This window comes from Trematosphaeria pertusa, assembly GCF_010094035.1.
Source record: "Trematosphaeria pertusa strain CBS 122368 unplaced genomic scaffold BU26scaffold_29, whole genome shotgun sequence".
Lineage (NCBI taxonomy): Eukaryota > Fungi > Ascomycota > Dothideomycetes > Pleosporales > Trematosphaeriaceae > Trematosphaeria > Trematosphaeria pertusa.
This window is the reverse complement of record NW_022987240.1, coordinates 178,536-193,858: the sequence shown is the minus strand read 5'-3', so window position 1 is coordinate 193,858 and position 15,323 is coordinate 178,536. Positions and strand designations below refer to the sequence as shown.

Below are 15,323 nucleotides of genomic sequence, written 5' to 3'. Positions count from 1 at the left end.
GTTTTCCCCGTTTGCGTAACGCGTTCGTCGAAAGAGTGGCCGTCGAGCATGTCCTGGGACAGGTCGAGAACCCACCCTTTTTCCCTGCATAGAGCCACTATGTCTCTGAGAAGCTCGTTGCCAGACAGCGTCTGCTCGCTGCCCAGGATGACAAGTTTAGAGCGGGCTCGCGTCAGCGCCACGTTCACCCTCCGTCTGTCCTTCAGCAAGTCCCCAACCAACCCGTTCTCATTGCTCCTCACACAACTCACTAGCACGACCTCTTTATCCCGTCCCTGAAATTTGTCTGCTGTGTGGAGCTCTACGGCTGCGGCACCGGGTCCCGTAGCTGGTGCCGCGAGTTCAGAAGACTGGGTTTGCGTGTGTGCGGAGGAGAGAGAGGTACGCAGGAGGGCGAGTTGCGAGCGATAGAAGGCGATGATGCCTACCTCAGAGGCAGGGACGCCGAGTGAGAGAAGGGAGAGAGTCAGGTGCGTTATTAGGCGCGCCTCGAGCGTGTTGGTGATGCGCGAGCCGGACTGGCTTTCGAGGAACGACGAGATAGTGTCCGTGTTTATGAAGACGACGGGAAAGTTTGGAGAAAGGGAGCGAGAAAGCCAGCAGCTAGGTGATGTAGGACCGCTGCATGTGGGGCCGGAGAGCACCCGCGAGGGGTGCAGTTTGTGGTGGTGGTTCAAGAGGCCGGATGGATTTGGGAGCGTAAGCTGGCGGGACGCCACGGAACGTGTGCCGCATTTGAGCCGTCCAGAGTATATGAAGGTGTTCGAGAGCAGCATGATATCGGCACACATGCGGTATTGGTGCTCTAGACTGACGACAGCCTCAGGGTGCGATTCGCACAGGAGCTTGAAGAGCGAAACGTCAAGTCCTCCTTCCAAGGCCTCCTTGTTCTGGACTAGTGGAGGAAGCTGGTAGTGGTCTCCTACCAATACGAACTTCTGCGACATTCGAATTGGCCCTAGGCAGACAGGCAGCGTAATCTGGGATGCTTCATCCACGATGCAATAGTCGAAAATCCTTCGGTTGAAGAGTGGATGGTTTATTGTCAGACACGTTGTCGCAACCACCGGTGGCTCCATCCATGATTTCTCAAGTTCTTCGAGGCTGTCTTTTGGTTCCGCGGCCAGAGTCGCGAACTGCCGGACTTCAGGATGTATCTTCGCGGCTGCACCGAGACGGAGGATGCCAATATTGTCGTTCCGAATCTTGAGTAGGATGTTGTCGACCGCAGTGTGCGTGTAGGAAGTAAGCAGTACGCTCTTTCCTTTCGCTACCAGCGCCCGAATGATGTGCGCAACTGTTGTCGTCTTTCCGGTCCCGGGCATACCAAGCACAAGAGCGTAATCTTTGGCCGACATGATCTTAGATACTGCTGTCTTTTGGTCGGTGTTCATCGTCATCTGTGAGGACTGAGGTAGCTCGGCGGCGCTAGGGGCGGCGGAGAAAGTAGGAGCCCGTCCATCAACTATCAAGGAGCGGAGGTCCCTGGCTTTGTAGACGCTATCATCCATAATTTGGATCAAGTTGTTGCGAGCGGCCGCCATTCCATTGCTGAACTCGTCTTTGTCTAGGCGGTAGAGGACAGGCTCCTCTTCGTCTTGGTACTGCTGCACAAGTTCGCCTTCCTTGCGAACGTCCATGATGCCCGCGAAGGTTTGGTTGTGCTCCGGGTCGAATCCAGGAAGCTTCGTCCGAGAGTTATGCAATCGTCTATCTACGGCAACGGTGATGCGGCGCTTCCGAACGTTTGTAACGTATCCGTTCGCGAGTGCGAAATGCCCTTGCTCATCCGAAACGACGATAGGCTCTCCGATGATGAGCTGCGACTCAGTAAACGAGAAGCCAGGTTTCGGACGTTGCTTGATGAACGTGTAGGTATATCGGTTGATCTTTTGGCCATTCTTCTCTTCATGTCCGGATCCGGGTTCCAGTATCACGTTCGAAAAGCATCGGCCTAGCTTTTCGCGCTCCGTGCTGAGCATAGTCCACAACTCTCGCCTGAATTTCATCATGTCCGATTCTTCCTTGGTGAGAAGCGTGTCCCACATCTTCATGAAGTCCTGATCTGAGGGTTTGAGGGACTTCACAAGCTCATCGTAGCGCTCCTTCGCCTTCTTATTCAAGCGTTCACCCTGGCCATCCTCAACCAGCTTGTGATAGAGGAAGCATGGCTCTTGTGCGTAGCACTTCTGGCATTTGTGGTCTTCCTTCAGAACAGGAGGCAGTTCGATGCGATCTCGAACGTAGCAAGCCAGCTGGTTGCGCTGAATAATCATATGGATGATGTCGTTTCGAATTGCGGGAATGCGGCTTATGTCGGAGGTCTCCAGATAATACAATATACCGTATGCAACGTCAAGGTCTAAGGGATTAGCGGAGGCCAAGGCGGATAGGGGCATAGGGCCCATATGCTCACCATATCTGTTCGACAATAAAAGATTATACAAGGCTGTCTGTGCAACATGCGCTGCGTTGCTGGAATTTTTGCCGGTCTTGACTTCGAACGGAACTGTAAGAGTTCGTTCGCCTTGGTCGTCCTGCATAGTGACTTGCACAGTAGCGTCGATGTTCCCTTTGAGACCATACATGGGTGACCATACGTGCTCTTCAACATCGAGAAGTTTGTTGATGCTCATGATCGACTGACGGCCGTTTCGATCCCGAACTACGGCATCAGCCTGGTGGAAAGTCAGCATTCGGCAGATTTATGAGGGGTTTCGCTCACTCTTGGTTGCGCTCGGACGAAAATCTCAGCCCAGGACTGTAGCTCTGGTAGCTTACTGCTCAGATGCTCCTTGACTTCCTCACAAGTCGATTCGATCTCCAGGATGGTCTCGAACTTTCCGGGCAGAAGCAGATCGATAGCCTCCAACAGAAACTTGGAGTCCCACCGATTGGCTCTCAATGCTTCTTGGAACAGCTCATGGAGGAGGGTCCCGTACAGCATTGGCGCATTTGCTTTGCTCGTCGCTTTGATCCGATCCTGCAGAACAGCTCGCCGCAGGCAACCGAAGGAGTCTGCTACGACAGTGGCGGATATTAAATGATCCGGATGCAAGATAAGCATGTTGTGATGATCGTCAATAATACACTGTCCTGTTTTTGAGAACTCTCCGATGACGTGGACGAAGGATTCGGGAGTACATGGCGTGTCATACCAAGCTTGCCGGAGGGTGATGGCTTTGAAGAGCTTTGTTTTCTCTTCTTCAACAAGCAGGACCTAGAGCATGTTAGCCAAGAGAAGTCGAAGACTCTGAGACAAGGTAAGCGCACCTTTTCGGGCATCTTGTGCCCTAGCTCAGTGGTGTAGGATCCTTCATCTACTCGCTTGATGAGATAGCGCTGGATAGCTCTGGCATCCTGTTGACTCTTCGAGATTCAGCATTTCATTCATAACTCAGTGTGTGGTCTACGTACAGTCGTGGCAGGCGCTTGCGTTGCTGCAACCTCAGCCGCAGCAAATACATCAGTATCAATATCATCGCCAAAATCATCAGAATCGTCATCGACTAAATTGATGACCGGAGGAGCAGGCGCTGTGTTCGTCGCCAGAGCGTCCCCGGCCACGGCGTCTGCTGCAGCCTCATTATCCTGCGGCGACTCTTCTGGCCTATTGTCGTAGAGCGAGGCAACCTTCTCCAGATCTGCGGCAAAGATGTCCTCGTCGTCTAGCCCAAACTCATCATCGCTATCCGCATCGTTTGCAGGTACCGGCGCCGGCATTGAAACACGGGGAGATGGATCCGGGCCGGGATCTACGGGCTCTGTGGGTACGGATACGCGGTTCTCAACCGGTTCGGGAGGCTTATTAGATATCTCCAGCGCATCCACCATCTCACTATCGAAGTCGGCGTCGCCAAACTCGTCGGAAGACCCTGAAGATCTCCGCGCTTCGTCCATCGCCTCGTCTTCATTCGCACCGCCGAAGGCTCCTCCCACTGTCTCGGAGGTCTCGGCATGCTGGTCCTCATCACGACCGCGTCGTTGCAGGGGAGACTCGGCCGGAGGAATATGGCGCTCGGGCTCCGGCAATGGGGACGAGCTGGACGGTATCTGAGAGGAGATTCTTGACTGCGGCTTTGATATCGACTCGCGCATTCTCTGAAGCATGCCAGCCAGCTTGGAAGTCTCTGCGGGTTGTTGGCCTTGGAACACTCCATCGGAACTGGGAGCATTGAAAACATCTTCCGTGCGCCCTTTGTCGGCACCCAAGACTGCGTGGATCCTCCTCTTCTTCTTAGTCGAGGCTGGGAATTCGACTCCACAGCTAGCCCACCTCCTTAGCCCACTGACACTCCCGGCGGTTGCGGACGACCGCGGTGAAGATTCGTTGATGAGATGCGCAAACGCGACGCTCTTGTTCGCGCTCGGCGTGCCCTTGTTGTTTGTGTACCGGTTCCACAGTTCCATTGCGGGATCCGCCTGAGGCGTTGTCAACTCTTTCCTGACCGAGTCCTGCCTGGGTTCTTCTTGCGATGGTGCCGCTGGAGAGGAGCTCCTCGCTCGCTTCCTCCCTTTGCGAGGCAGCGGTGTGTTTACGGGTTGAGATCCTCGCCAACATAGTTGCTCTTCCGGAGAGACGATGGGCTTCGCTATATGTCTTGAAGAGTCGTCCACATTTCCAACCAAATCGGCCAAAGGAAGTCTTGTAGCTGGCGTCGAGGGAGGAGGGGGTTTCTTCGACTGGGCGAGGTTTGGTGTCTCGGAAGGCTTCTGGACATTCCGAACGCCTTCCACGACCTTGGACGTCTCTTTTGTTTGTGACGCCATAGGCATATTCTCCTTCTCTGCTTCGCGTTCGTTCATGTCCTCTACAACCGGCGCTCCTTCAATAAATTGGAAAGCCTTCAGCTTCGTCCGTGTGTGCACCGAGGGCATAATGGGTGGTCCAGTCACGACCCGGCGTGGTGGTGGAGGGGCGTTGTGATTATTCTGGTGTGAGAAGCCGGCAGCGTTGCGGGGACGGTGCTGCCATTGGCCCTTGAATTGCTGGAGCAACGCAAGTCAGCACACAAATGTTGTTGAAAAGCGGGTGGAGTTGGTGGGGCCTACCTTCGGCTTCGGATCTTGGTCAAAGAAGGACTTCTGACGCGTTGACATAAGGATGGATACGCGTGGGTGTTAGCATGGGTCGAGGTACCAGAGACGCGTCGTTGGCGCTCCAATCAGCGACAACGCCTAACGTAATCACGTGCTGACACAGTCGGGCCGATGTCGGGCCAAAGTAACTTTGGAAAGCCGCTTCGGTGCTCACAAGTCGAGCGTCCTGAGTCAATTGTTCAATATCCTATTCGAAATATCGCCGCACCGGAAGACAGAGTGGGCAAAGCATTGCTTTTGCAGCTTCCACGTTATCGATCTAGGAGCTTGGACCTCCCACACAACTTTCCCCAGGTCTCGTGCAGTCGGTGTGCGATTCACCCACAAACCGCTCACCACCTTCCTCCGTCTTTTCTCCCCCCATATCGCATTCAAGATGGCTGCCGAACCGAAGCCGCTGCCGTTCATCTACCAGTTCGCGGCCGGTGAGTCTCAATGGCCGCGGGAATAAGGTCAGATAGCTGACCAACGTCTAGGTGCCGTGGCCGGTGTGTCTGAAGTAAGTGCAATTGAGGCACAGGCGCAACATGAGAGCTAATGGAGGATGTGCGCGCATAGATTCTGATCATGTAAGAAGAAGCCATTGGTGTGTCCGCGCGTCTATCAACCGGTTTACTGACTAGGCCAGGTACCCGCTGGATGTGATCAAGACCCGAGTGTAAGAGGCTACCTACCAACTGGCGCAACCCATCCGCAGCATCTAAACGGCACAGACAACTCCAGACGGGCAAGGGCACCGGCGAAGGACATTACACCGGCATGGTCGACTGCTTCAGGAAGATCGTCAAGCATGAAGGGTACAGGCGACCACCGCACATCTCCGAGGACGTCGTCCAGCATTGACACGTTCCGCAGTGCTTCGAGATTATACCGCGGTATCACCGCGCCCATTCTCATGGAGGCGCCCAAGAGGTAAACCCTCTACCCTGCCTCTCCACCCCATCCCCCGTTACTAACAAGCCAAGGGCCACCAAGTTCGCAGCCAACGACTCCTGGGGCGCCTTCTACCGCAACGCCTTCGGGCAACCCAAAATGAACCAATCGCTCTCCATCCTCACGGGCGCCACCGCCGGCGCCACCGAAGCCTTCGTCGTCGTGCCCTTCGAGCTCGTCAAAATCCGGCTGCAAGACCGCGCCCAAGCACACAAGTACAACGGCATGCTGGACTGCGTGATGAAGATCGTGCGGCAAGAAGGCCCGCTGACGCTCTACCAAGGCCTGGAGTCCACAATGTGGCGCCACATCCTCTGGAACGCGGGCTACTTCGGCTGCATCTTCCAGGTGCGCGCGCTGCTGCCCAAGGCGACGAACAAGAAGTCGCAGATCTCGAACGACTTGATCTCCGGCGCCGTCGGAGGCACCGTCGGCACCATCCTCAATACCCCCATGGACGTCGTCAAGTCGCGCATCCAGAACTCGCCCAAGGTCGCCGGCATGGTGCCCAAGTACAACTGGGCGTGGCCGGCGCTGGGCACAGTCATGCGGGAAGAGGGCTTCGGCGCCTTGTACAAGGGCTTCTTGCCCAAGGTGCTAAGGCTAGGTCCGGGCGGTGGTATTCTACTCGTCGTCTTCACGGGTGTGATGGACTTCTTCCGGAAAATGCGCAATGAGTAGACGAGGGAAAAGCCGCCGTGGATGGCAGTACGCGAGTGTGCTAGAGATGCGTCCTCGATACCAATATCCCTCCCCGCGTTCCCCGTTGAGTCGTCTCATAGCTGCACCGCGGCATATAGACTGTACATCCTGTAACTGCTCGGCTATGTCTGTAGAGTAGACCACATCAAATCAGCCAAAACATCAATCCTGCCTCCTGTCTGGCGAATGTCACACGTTCGCTACAGAAGAGGCACTCAAATCGTAGGGTAACGTGAAGAGACGCTTTTTGCCCTATCTATCCTGGATATCGCGCACCCATCTATAAGAAGCCTAGATATACACTCGCTTTGAAAGGCTGCATGCATGCAATCGCCGCCATGTCCTCATTCCCCACATCCATCCCGCCGCTCCAAAGTACAGCAAAGGAACAATCACAGCGCGAACCCGGTCACGCAGTATCCTGTGTTACGACCCGACCCCCTCTTTCAGACGCAGTCAAAAACGCCGTGCCTCACGCGACAGTCCGATCCGGCAGACTCGTCTCGCCAGCCAGTCTCGACCGCAGCTCCTCCACCAGCTCCTTCTTCTCCACCACGACGCCATCCTTCTCAGGGTGTCCCTCGGGGAGTCCCATTTTCTTGATCTTGACTTTGCCGGCTTTAAACTCATCCTCGCCTAGGATGACGGCCCAAGGCACCTTTCCGTTCTCTGCCGCCTTGAACTGGTTCTGTAGCCTGGGTTTCTGTTTCCAGAGGTACTCGGCCTTGATGCCAGCGTCCCACAGCGTCTTGGAGACCTCCATGCGCTCGGGTAGCAGGCCCTTGAAGTCCTTTCCGCCGCCGAACGCCATGACGAAGACGTCCACCTCTGTCGGGCGGATGACTTGATCGGCGGACAGGCGCGCCTTCGTTATGCTGAAGATGCGGTCTACGCCGAACGAGATTCCGACGCAGGGGATAGGTTTTCCGCTGAACATGCCGACGAGCTCATCGTAGCGGCCGCCTGCTGCCACTGAGCCGACTCCTATTGTGGGATCATTTGAGCGATCCTCGTCCGGATCCGCGTTCTTCTTCTGCTTCTTCTCTTTCTTCGCGACATCCTTGCTTGGTGCTGAAGGTGCTGAGCCTTCTGTCACGACTTCGTAGATGACGCCGGTGTAATAATCCAGGCCGCGGGCGAGGGCCATGTCGATGGAGAGAGCGGGGAGGACGTCGAAGATTTCGAGGTATTTGCAGAGCATGGCCATATCTTCCAGACCTTGTTTCGCGGACGCGTTTTCAACAACTTCAGGCATCCCTTGGAGTTTTGTGACGACTTCTTTGCCGCCTTTTAGTTGGACGTATGTCCAGATCTTGTCGGCTACCGCAGAGTCGAGACCTTTATCCTCGGTCATTTCTCGCCGGACTTCTTCCCACGGTGACTGTGAATGTTAGCGATCCTCCATTTCTGAACGTGGCATCCTAGGTATTCACCTTATCCAGCTTATCGACCGCGCTGCTTATTGTCCTGATCTTGTCCTCCGGCACGCCACATATCTGAAAGATGCCGTCCAGTATCTTTCTGTGGTTGAGCTTGATTGTGTACTTCCCCTTCCACTCCGGCAGCTCCTCAAACACTTCCTTCACTATCCTCAGCACCTCCGCATCGGGCAGCATGGGGTCATACACCCCGGCAATGTCGATATCGCATTGGTAGAACTCTCGCATCCGTCCCTTCGTCATTGCCGGCTGATCTCGTCGATACACCTTAGCGATCTGATACCGTTTGATATTCTGGATCGCATTCTGGGCGCAGAACCGTGCGAAGGGAACCGTAAGATCGTAGCGTAATGAGCAGATCTCGCCACCTTGATCTGCGAGGTCATAGATGAGCTTGCTATCTTCTCCATATTTGCCTGTAAGGGTCTCCTTCAGCTCGAAAACGGGACTATCTCGAGTCAGCGACACGATGCGGAAGCGTGGTTGAGGGCGGCTCGTACGTATCTATTGTGACAGCGCCGTGGCGCCTGCGGTAACGGTTAGCTTCCCACTTCTTCTATGATTTATCGTTTATGCCAAGCCACATACTTGAAGACTCTCTGAATCGTCGAGAATATCTGTTCCCTTAGAACGACATCTGTTCCCGACCCTGCACTCAAGTCAGCTCCATTCCCCGCCTTAATACTTCCTAAACATACAATCCCGTGTGCCCTTAGGGGTCTTGAGCTGAAAATTGCCCTTCCCTTCTTTCCCCATCTCGTCGTACTGTTGGTCGTGTGCGCGCCGGTAAGCAGTAGTTGAATGCTTGCGCTCGAATCGAAGTTGAGCGGGCCAAAGGAAGGGTAACAAGGGTTTGGAGCGCGACGAAGAGCTAACGAAGCCTTGCTTTTTGGGAAGTGAAAGTACGAGCGTGCCGGCACGACGTAGGGTGTTTGGCGAGGGTAATGGGTGGTGGGGCGGCATGTATGGCGGGGTGACTCAAGAAAATGTTGTTTGCATGAACGACCGGCGAAACTTGGACCCGCTGACGCCGATCGAGGGTCACGTGAATTGCTCTTCCGCTCATGTACCTAGTTAGGCTTAGCATATGATCTTGTACAGTATACAACCATAATAGGGCGATTTTCTTGCTCAGAGGCCAGCAAATTCAGATGACTCGTCCCGAAGAGATTCATAGAGCCCCATCACTTCTCGAGCCAGCGAAGGATTCACTTCAACTTAATTACCTTGTACTCGATTGCAGCAGATGCTGGACTACATCGCTTCAACGATGAAGAATCCGAGGGTACAAGCTTCTCCAAAACAGGAGGGAATCGTTACTATTGAGCAGCCTCTGCAAGGCTGTCCAGAGAATCGTACTACAAAGTCGGCCATCCGAATGACTGTGTCTGGTATCCATATCCCAAGCGAGAGTGACTGACTGACTCCGTCGCTAATGCAAAACGCCATATGAGATGCCTCGTTCCCAATGCATAACCGCAATGTGCGCTATGTCGAGAGAATAAGCCCGATACTGTACTTCTGGGCGATAAGAAATTATCATTACACAGGAAAATACTAGTCAATTTTAAGGGTCGGATGCGATTCGTCGGTCCATTGCTAGAAAACAAGGACTAAGAGGGGGCGGAGAGCTGGACGAGAATGAGGGCTTGCGGGTTCCTAGGAGGAGAGAGAGAAATGTTAGCCTGCGGCTTGCAAGAATCTGATAATGATATAGATTCCGACTTAGCCGAAGACGGCGGAATTTTGGCGGGTACTGGTAGCACTACCTGGACCGCCTGAATTGCTCGACGTTTCGCTGCTCGGAGTCTGCGGTTCCAGAGACAGTTGTGCTCGCAAAGTCATGATCCAGTCGTGCTGCAAGAGTTCCACGGCCGAAGCGCGTTTAGTTGGGTCGCGCTCGAAGCATCTCTTCAAGAAGTCGATGCCTTGTTCGCTGAGCTGATCTTTGGTTGGAAGTTGAGGAGGGTCGCCTTGGGCAATGTGGTACATGATGGCCCACTCGTTGTCCATGCTAGCCCAGGGTCGGCGACCAGTTGCCATTTCCAAGATGACGCAGCCGAGAGACCAGATGTCGACTGCGCCGTGACGGCCTTGTCCCGAACCTCGAATAACTTCGGGCGACATGTACATCGGAGTTCCGGTCATCGAGCGCTGTCGGCCTTGTCGAGTAGCTGTGTGTTCAGCAGCCAAGGTTCTACCTTGCCTTGCTATGACTTTAGCAGCTCCGAAATCGACGAATTTGATGACTCCGTTGTGGTCCAACAAGATGTCTTTAACGTGTTAGTCGACAGCCGTCTGTTAGGAATATTATGCTTACTTTCAGGTTTAATGTCGCGATGCACGACGCCGGAGTCATGGAGATATGCGAGACCTTCCAACATCTGCAGGCCATATACCTGAATCACCGTCTCGTCTTCGATCCTGCCATGCTCGAGCAAACCGGCCAGAGAACCGCCGGAGCAGTACTCCATGAAGATGTACACCTTGTCTCTATGCGGCTCAATACCATAGTAGGAAACAATGTTTGGATGATCAAGGACTTGTAGAACCCCCATCTCGTCGCGGATCTGCGCTACGATGGTAGGAATGAGTTGTGGGTCCTGTAGACGGATTTCTTTGACAGCCATCAAATGCCCAGAGTCCAGGTTCATGGCCGCATACACCGAGCCGAAGGTGCCACCGCCGACAAACTGTCCCTGCTGCCATCGCAGAGTAACATTAGTAGCGGAAGAGGATAGATAGGTAAGCGCCCGATCGGCTTCGTTGGAATCTTCCAGCACTCTTCCTAGGGTTTGGCGCTCGGCCTCCTTCTCTTTTCTGAATGCATCTATCTCTTCGAGCCGTTGCATCCATTGCTCCTGAGTCAACTGGATTGACTCGTCATCGTCCTTCATGTTCTTGGGATCGAAAAGGGTCTTGCCAACAAGAGCGTTCAGCCGCTGCCGCTCCGCTTGGGCTGCAATGGTAGACCTTGCACCCATGATGTCGAAGTGTGAGATGAGCACTGACATGCACCCGGCTACTTTCAAGCGTAGCATAGAGTATTCTTCGTCGCTAATAGAGAGGATGTTCTGCCCACGGGTCATCATCATGGCGAACTCTAACGCAACCACAGCCCAGCGGAAGGTCTTCCGATCCGAAGCGATGCAGTCATCGCAGATAAAGCTCACCCAGTCTAAAGCCAACCGAGTCAGCTTTATGTTATTCATGGCACGGCGGTTGTAGTCCATGTAAAGCAGGGAACGCTGGCCAAACTCGGTTGCGAATGCGAAACAAGTCTGGATAAGGTCCTGGCAGTCAAGCCCAACAGTCTGCTTCCGTACTATTTCAACACTGTCCATGATGGTGTTGGAGAGCTTGTATGCGGTCTTCTTAATCTTTTGCAATTCCTGGTTGACACGAGGGAGGTTCGCTCGCTGGTCTACTAATGTATTCAAGTCAATTCCAATGGCATGCAGAAAGGACGCATTTGCATTCGCAAGCCGCTGCTGTGAACCATCGGCGACCAGTCGTAATCTGCCGGGTTTGACGTCCAGATGAGGTTCTCGGATATTAGCCGCCATTTTCTTCCCAGTCCAGTAAAGACGCGTCTCGGGCCTGATAATGAGGGCGTACGGGTTCGAGGGATCTTCCGGATTCTCTTCTGCATGATAGCATGTGGTGAGGAGAGACTGGATGTCCTTCGGTCGATCCTGCAAAGCCGGTGAAGCAATGATGTATACGCCCATGTTATCTCCGCCAGTGGTCTCCACCAGGAAGTGCCCTGTGATGACCAGTGATTCGTAGAGATCGTTTAGCTGCTCCTGGTCCAAATCGATATGGTTGATATTGTACTCGGTACAATTCTCGAAACGCTGAGTAAGTATCCTAGAGAAACGAAACAGCTTCCGTTGCCGTACACGGACGGAGTCTAGTATCTGTTTGTATCGTTTCTCCATCTCGGCGCCTGTGAGCTCCTCCGGCCTGCGCTGGAGCTCCTTCTCAAAGTGCGCAGTTAGACGTGACAGAGACTTGGATGTGAGAGAGCTGAACTGTTCCGCCGTCTCCACATCACCACCTTCAAGCTGTCGCCCAAGCTTATTAGAGAATTCCCACTCTTGCTCCAGGATTTCAGCTTCCTTGAACGTGTTCTTATTTGCTGACAACTTCCAATTCAGCATCTTGAAGTAGAATTTCAGAGCATCCAACACGACCACATCGAAGTTCTCCTCAATGCAAACCGGCAGATCCCACCCTGGCTCCGGCCGTGAGGTGATGATGTAGCCTTCCTTGATTTTACCGGCTAAGGTAAGAAGGATCTGGAATTGCGAGATCATCTGCTCCGCCATCATGACACCTTGCTGGGTGGGATCCTTGATCTTCTTGGCATACGAGAGCCGGACTCTAATGATCTCCTGGAGCAGGCGCGAAGGGAAATTGATCAGCGTAAGCAGCTCTTCGATATACGGCGGAAGATGTCTATCGGCGAAGCCCTCGGCATTGGCAATCAGAGTAGCCTTTGCCTTGTGGATGACCTTCTCCAGAGCATCCAGAAGGCTCGATTCTCCCTGCAGCGACTTGAGACCGTCTTCCTTCAATATGCGGTCGATGAAAGAGGAATCGTCGGTCAGATGGTGGTCCTGGGACGAGCGTGCCCGTGGCATGGAGAAATCCAGCTCCTCGTTGCCGACCCACTTTTTCAAGATGGACATTTCTGTGTTGATAAGCTCCGTGGTGTTGTTCCAAGCGACGACGGCATCGCAGGCGTCTTTGTAGGCTTGCGACGCCGCCCTAGGATAAGCTTGCTCGAGCGCCTGCCTTGTGGGAAAGAGGCTTTCGATCTTCTCGATCTTCTTGACGACTTCAGCCACCTGTGCTGCTGCAGTTTGGCCAGCTTCTGCGGCACCCTGCACCTCGAACGTGATGATGCTCTCGAGCTCCGTCCTGATGCTTGACCGCTTGTCGTCTATGATCCGGCGCTGTGCTTGGAGAGACCTGCCGCAGACCTTGGCGCGGATGCCCATCCAGATCTCGGCCTTCAGCGTGCTGTCGCCCTGCTGCTCGGTGCTGCCAATCAGCCGCTTCTTTTCTTGCTTCACGACGTCTCCCGTGAGGACACTAGCGAGCATCGAATGCCACTCCAGCCTCTCGCGGTTCGCAGGTATCTTGAGCTCCTCCACCGACGGCTGCATGTCATCGTTGCCATAGTACAGCAGCGTCTCCTGGTCGTAGGGGTCATTATCGACGTACTCGGCGGTGGACGGCGACTCGTCGTCCGATTCGGAGTCGGTGCTATACCCGAGGCTCGGCGTGCGTACGTCGCTGAAGAACTCATCGTGCTCGTTCTCCTGCCGGATGCGCTGCACGTATGCCTTTTCCTGAGCACGATAATCGGCATTCGGGTTGCGGCGGGCGCGGTTCGTCGAGGAATTGCGGTGGCGGCTCGTGGTGGTGTTGAGGGAGAACTGCTGCGGGCGACGGGCAGGTGCGTATGCGTTGGACGGCGTCCTGACCGCGGCGGGTCGCGGCGTCCGTCCGGTGCTCATGCCGGTTGTCTGTATGGGCGGCAGATGGTTGTCGAAAGCGGCCACGGTTCCGCCGGGCGTCGCAATGCCGCGCGAACGAGACGGTACGGTGGTGGTCCAGTTGTAGCCTCCGCCAGCACTCAGTGGCGGCACGTCGTCGATGGGCGTCGTGGTCACGGGCGGCGCAAATTGATATTGGCCGTCGTCGTCGAGAGAGCCAAGCCTTTGCCGCGGCGCGTCCTGGTCGGATTCGCCTGAAGAAGCTGACCCGGACGAGTCGGTGGCCAGCAGCTCGGGCGCGTTCACCACGACGGGCTTGGTCATGTCGGCGGTTGTGTGCGCGGGCAGCAGAGTGTTGTCGTGCGCGACGCTGAAGCGGACCCCTCGAACAGAACCGTGGCTCATTTATGCCGTTGATAGACAGCCGCGCTGCTCTTTGCCGTCCGAGGACAAGATCGCCGCAGCTGGACGTGTGGCGGTGCAGGCGATCGGCGCAGACAAAAAGACGCGGTCGAGATCCTCACGATGGCGTTCCACGGTTCGCACGACTGGAATTGCACGAAACTGCGGACAGCTCTGGAGCCAGGAAACTGTCCATGCGCTGCCTTCCAAGGTTCGCAGCCTTCCACAGTTGTCGCGACGGCAGCAGGTTTCGCCACAGGGCCCCGATCGGAACAGGCTCGGAAAGGCTCCAGCTCCCAGATGCCCCCGAGCAGCCAATCCCCGAGACGGTCAGTTCATGGTGTCTGCGACCGGCGGCGGCAGCGTCGCGCGCTGTATCTTGGAGCCACGTCGAAAACAGGTTTGTATTTGATCCAAGACCAGAGGGCTGCTTGCATCGACCCTAGCATGCCATGCCCGCTCGCAACTCTTGCGAAGAGCCTCCGTTTGCCAGTCGCAGCACAGAAAGAGCAAGGAAATGTTTCTGGATATCATCGACTGCTTCATATTTGAGACTACATTCCACCCATGAGACACCTATCGCAGCGGCACCGAAAGCACTGGAATCGAATCGAAGAGCTAGCACCATCCTAGTTCCAGCGAGAGCGAATCACGATGCATCTCCAGGGCTTTCCAGCCGCACTTACGCCCCTATTAGCTATGGACAAGGAAAGACAACACTTTGAGCCGCCGTTCCGTGTCGCTGTTGCGCCGCTCTGGGTAGGACGGGAGCGCCTCTGCGGACGGACGTTCTCTACGCAGTTTTGCATTCGTTTGCGCCGCCTAGAGGGAGTGGCCTTGGATACTTGAGGAGCAATCGAATGGCGATGTCTGGCTGCTGGTGGGTCTCCAGGTCCTCTTTCAGCAATACTGTGTACGTCCAGTGCTAAAGAGAGCACCGGCGCGTCTTCTCATCCCCCGAATAAAGGGGCATACGGTGCAAAATATGCATGCCAACACACTGAAACAACCGTCGGATCCTCATCCCGGACACATCGATGGGAAGGTGCTGCTCCAACGCCTGCTCTGCATCAGTAGCTGGGGCACAAGATGCTGTGTTCTCGGACAAACCGACGTTGGTGGTACCAGCAATCCACGAAGGCTGTTTCAAACGCTTGCCCTGCTCCTCCTTTCGACTAGCCCGAAATTATCCACATCGGACTCCAGGCAACTGCTGTATTGACGGTAAGCAGGCCCTCGT

At 54.9% G+C, this 15,323-nt stretch overlaps 4 protein-coding genes across 4 annotated transcripts; 1 reads left to right on the top strand and 3 right to left on the bottom strand.

The window, feature by feature from the left end:
• Positions 1–3,157: 3,157 nt before the first annotated feature.
• BU26DRAFT_207083 (uncharacterized protein) lies at positions 3,158–5,086 on the bottom strand. The gene is made up of 4 exons (XM_033820604.1): positions 5,053–5,086; positions 3,418–4,989; positions 3,274–3,367; positions 3,158–3,204 (listed from the first exon to the last, which is right to left on the bottom strand). Exons 2-3 carry the CDS (start codon positions 4,876–4,878, stop codon positions 3,317–3,319), a joined length of 1,512 nt encoding a protein of 503 aa, XP_033675522.1. The 5' UTR covers positions 4,879–4,989; positions 5,053–5,086; the 3' UTR covers positions 3,158–3,204; positions 3,274–3,316.
• A 178-nt stretch (positions 5,087–5,264) lies between these two features.
• Positions 5,265–6,987, top strand: BU26DRAFT_497865 (mitochondrial carrier). The gene is made up of 7 exons (XM_033826310.1): positions 5,265–5,525; positions 5,577–5,599; positions 5,659–5,669; positions 5,729–5,758; positions 5,814–5,897; positions 5,956–6,012; positions 6,066–6,987. Exons 1-7 carry the CDS (start codon positions 5,477–5,479, stop codon positions 6,712–6,714), a joined length of 903 nt encoding a protein of 300 aa, XP_033675521.1. The 5' UTR covers positions 5,265–5,476; the 3' UTR covers positions 6,715–6,987.
• Positions 6,961–9,156, bottom strand: BU26DRAFT_525980 (histidyl-tRNA synthetase). Its single transcript, XM_033830635.1, has 5 exons — positions 8,873–9,156; positions 8,763–8,823; positions 8,675–8,701; positions 8,169–8,622; positions 6,961–8,116 (listed from the first exon to the last, which is right to left on the bottom strand). The coding sequence occupies exons 1-5, from the start codon at positions 9,135–9,137 to the stop codon at positions 7,208–7,210; spliced, it is 1,716 nt and encodes a 571-aa protein (XP_033675520.1). The 5' UTR covers positions 9,138–9,156; the 3' UTR covers positions 6,961–7,207.
• A 743-nt stretch (positions 9,157–9,899) lies between these two features.
• On the bottom strand, positions 9,900–14,086 carry BU26DRAFT_572698 (MAP kinase; the record flags this gene model as incomplete). The annotated part of the gene is made up of 2 exons (XM_033834262.1): positions 9,900–10,447; positions 10,495–14,086. The coding sequence occupies 2 exons, from the start codon at positions 14,084–14,086 to the stop codon at positions 9,900–9,902; spliced, it is 4,140 nt and encodes a 1,379-aa protein (XP_033675519.1).
• Positions 14,087–15,323: the final 1,237 nt, after the last annotated feature.

Excerpts from the sequence above, each read along its gene's own strand:
- BU26DRAFT_207083 (XM_033820604.1), bottom strand. The coding sequence starts at position 4,878 with ATGCCCTCGGTGCACACACGGACGAAGCTGAAGGCTTTCCAATTTATT. Across the intron at positions 3,368-3,417 it reads CGCAAGCGCCTGCCACGACT|TCAACAGGATGCCAGAGCTA; the intron begins GTACGTAGACCA and ends AATCTCGAAGAG.
- BU26DRAFT_497865 (XM_033826310.1), top strand. The coding sequence starts at position 5,477 with ATGGCTGCCGAACCGAAGCCGCTGCCGTTCATCTACCAGTTCGCGGCC. Across the intron at positions 5,759-5,813 it reads GATGTGATCAAGACCCGAGT|ACAACTCCAGACGGGCAAGG; the intron begins GTAAGAGGCTAC and ends TAAACGGCACAG. Across the intron at positions 5,898-5,955 it reads AAGATCGTCAAGCATGAAGG|TGCTTCGAGATTATACCGCG; the intron begins GTACAGGCGACC and ends CACGTTCCGCAG.
- BU26DRAFT_525980 (XM_033830635.1), bottom strand. The coding sequence starts at position 9,137 with ATGCCGCCCCACCACCCATTACCCTCGCCAAACACCCTACGTCGTGCC. Across the intron at positions 8,623-8,674 it reads GGCGCTGTCACAATAGATAC|TCCCGTTTTCGAGCTGAAGG; the intron begins GTACGAGCCGCC and ends GACTCGAGATAG. Across the intron at positions 8,117-8,168 it reads CGGTCGATAAGCTGGATAAG|TCACCGTGGGAAGAAGTCCG; the intron begins GTGAATACCTAG and ends TAACATTCACAG.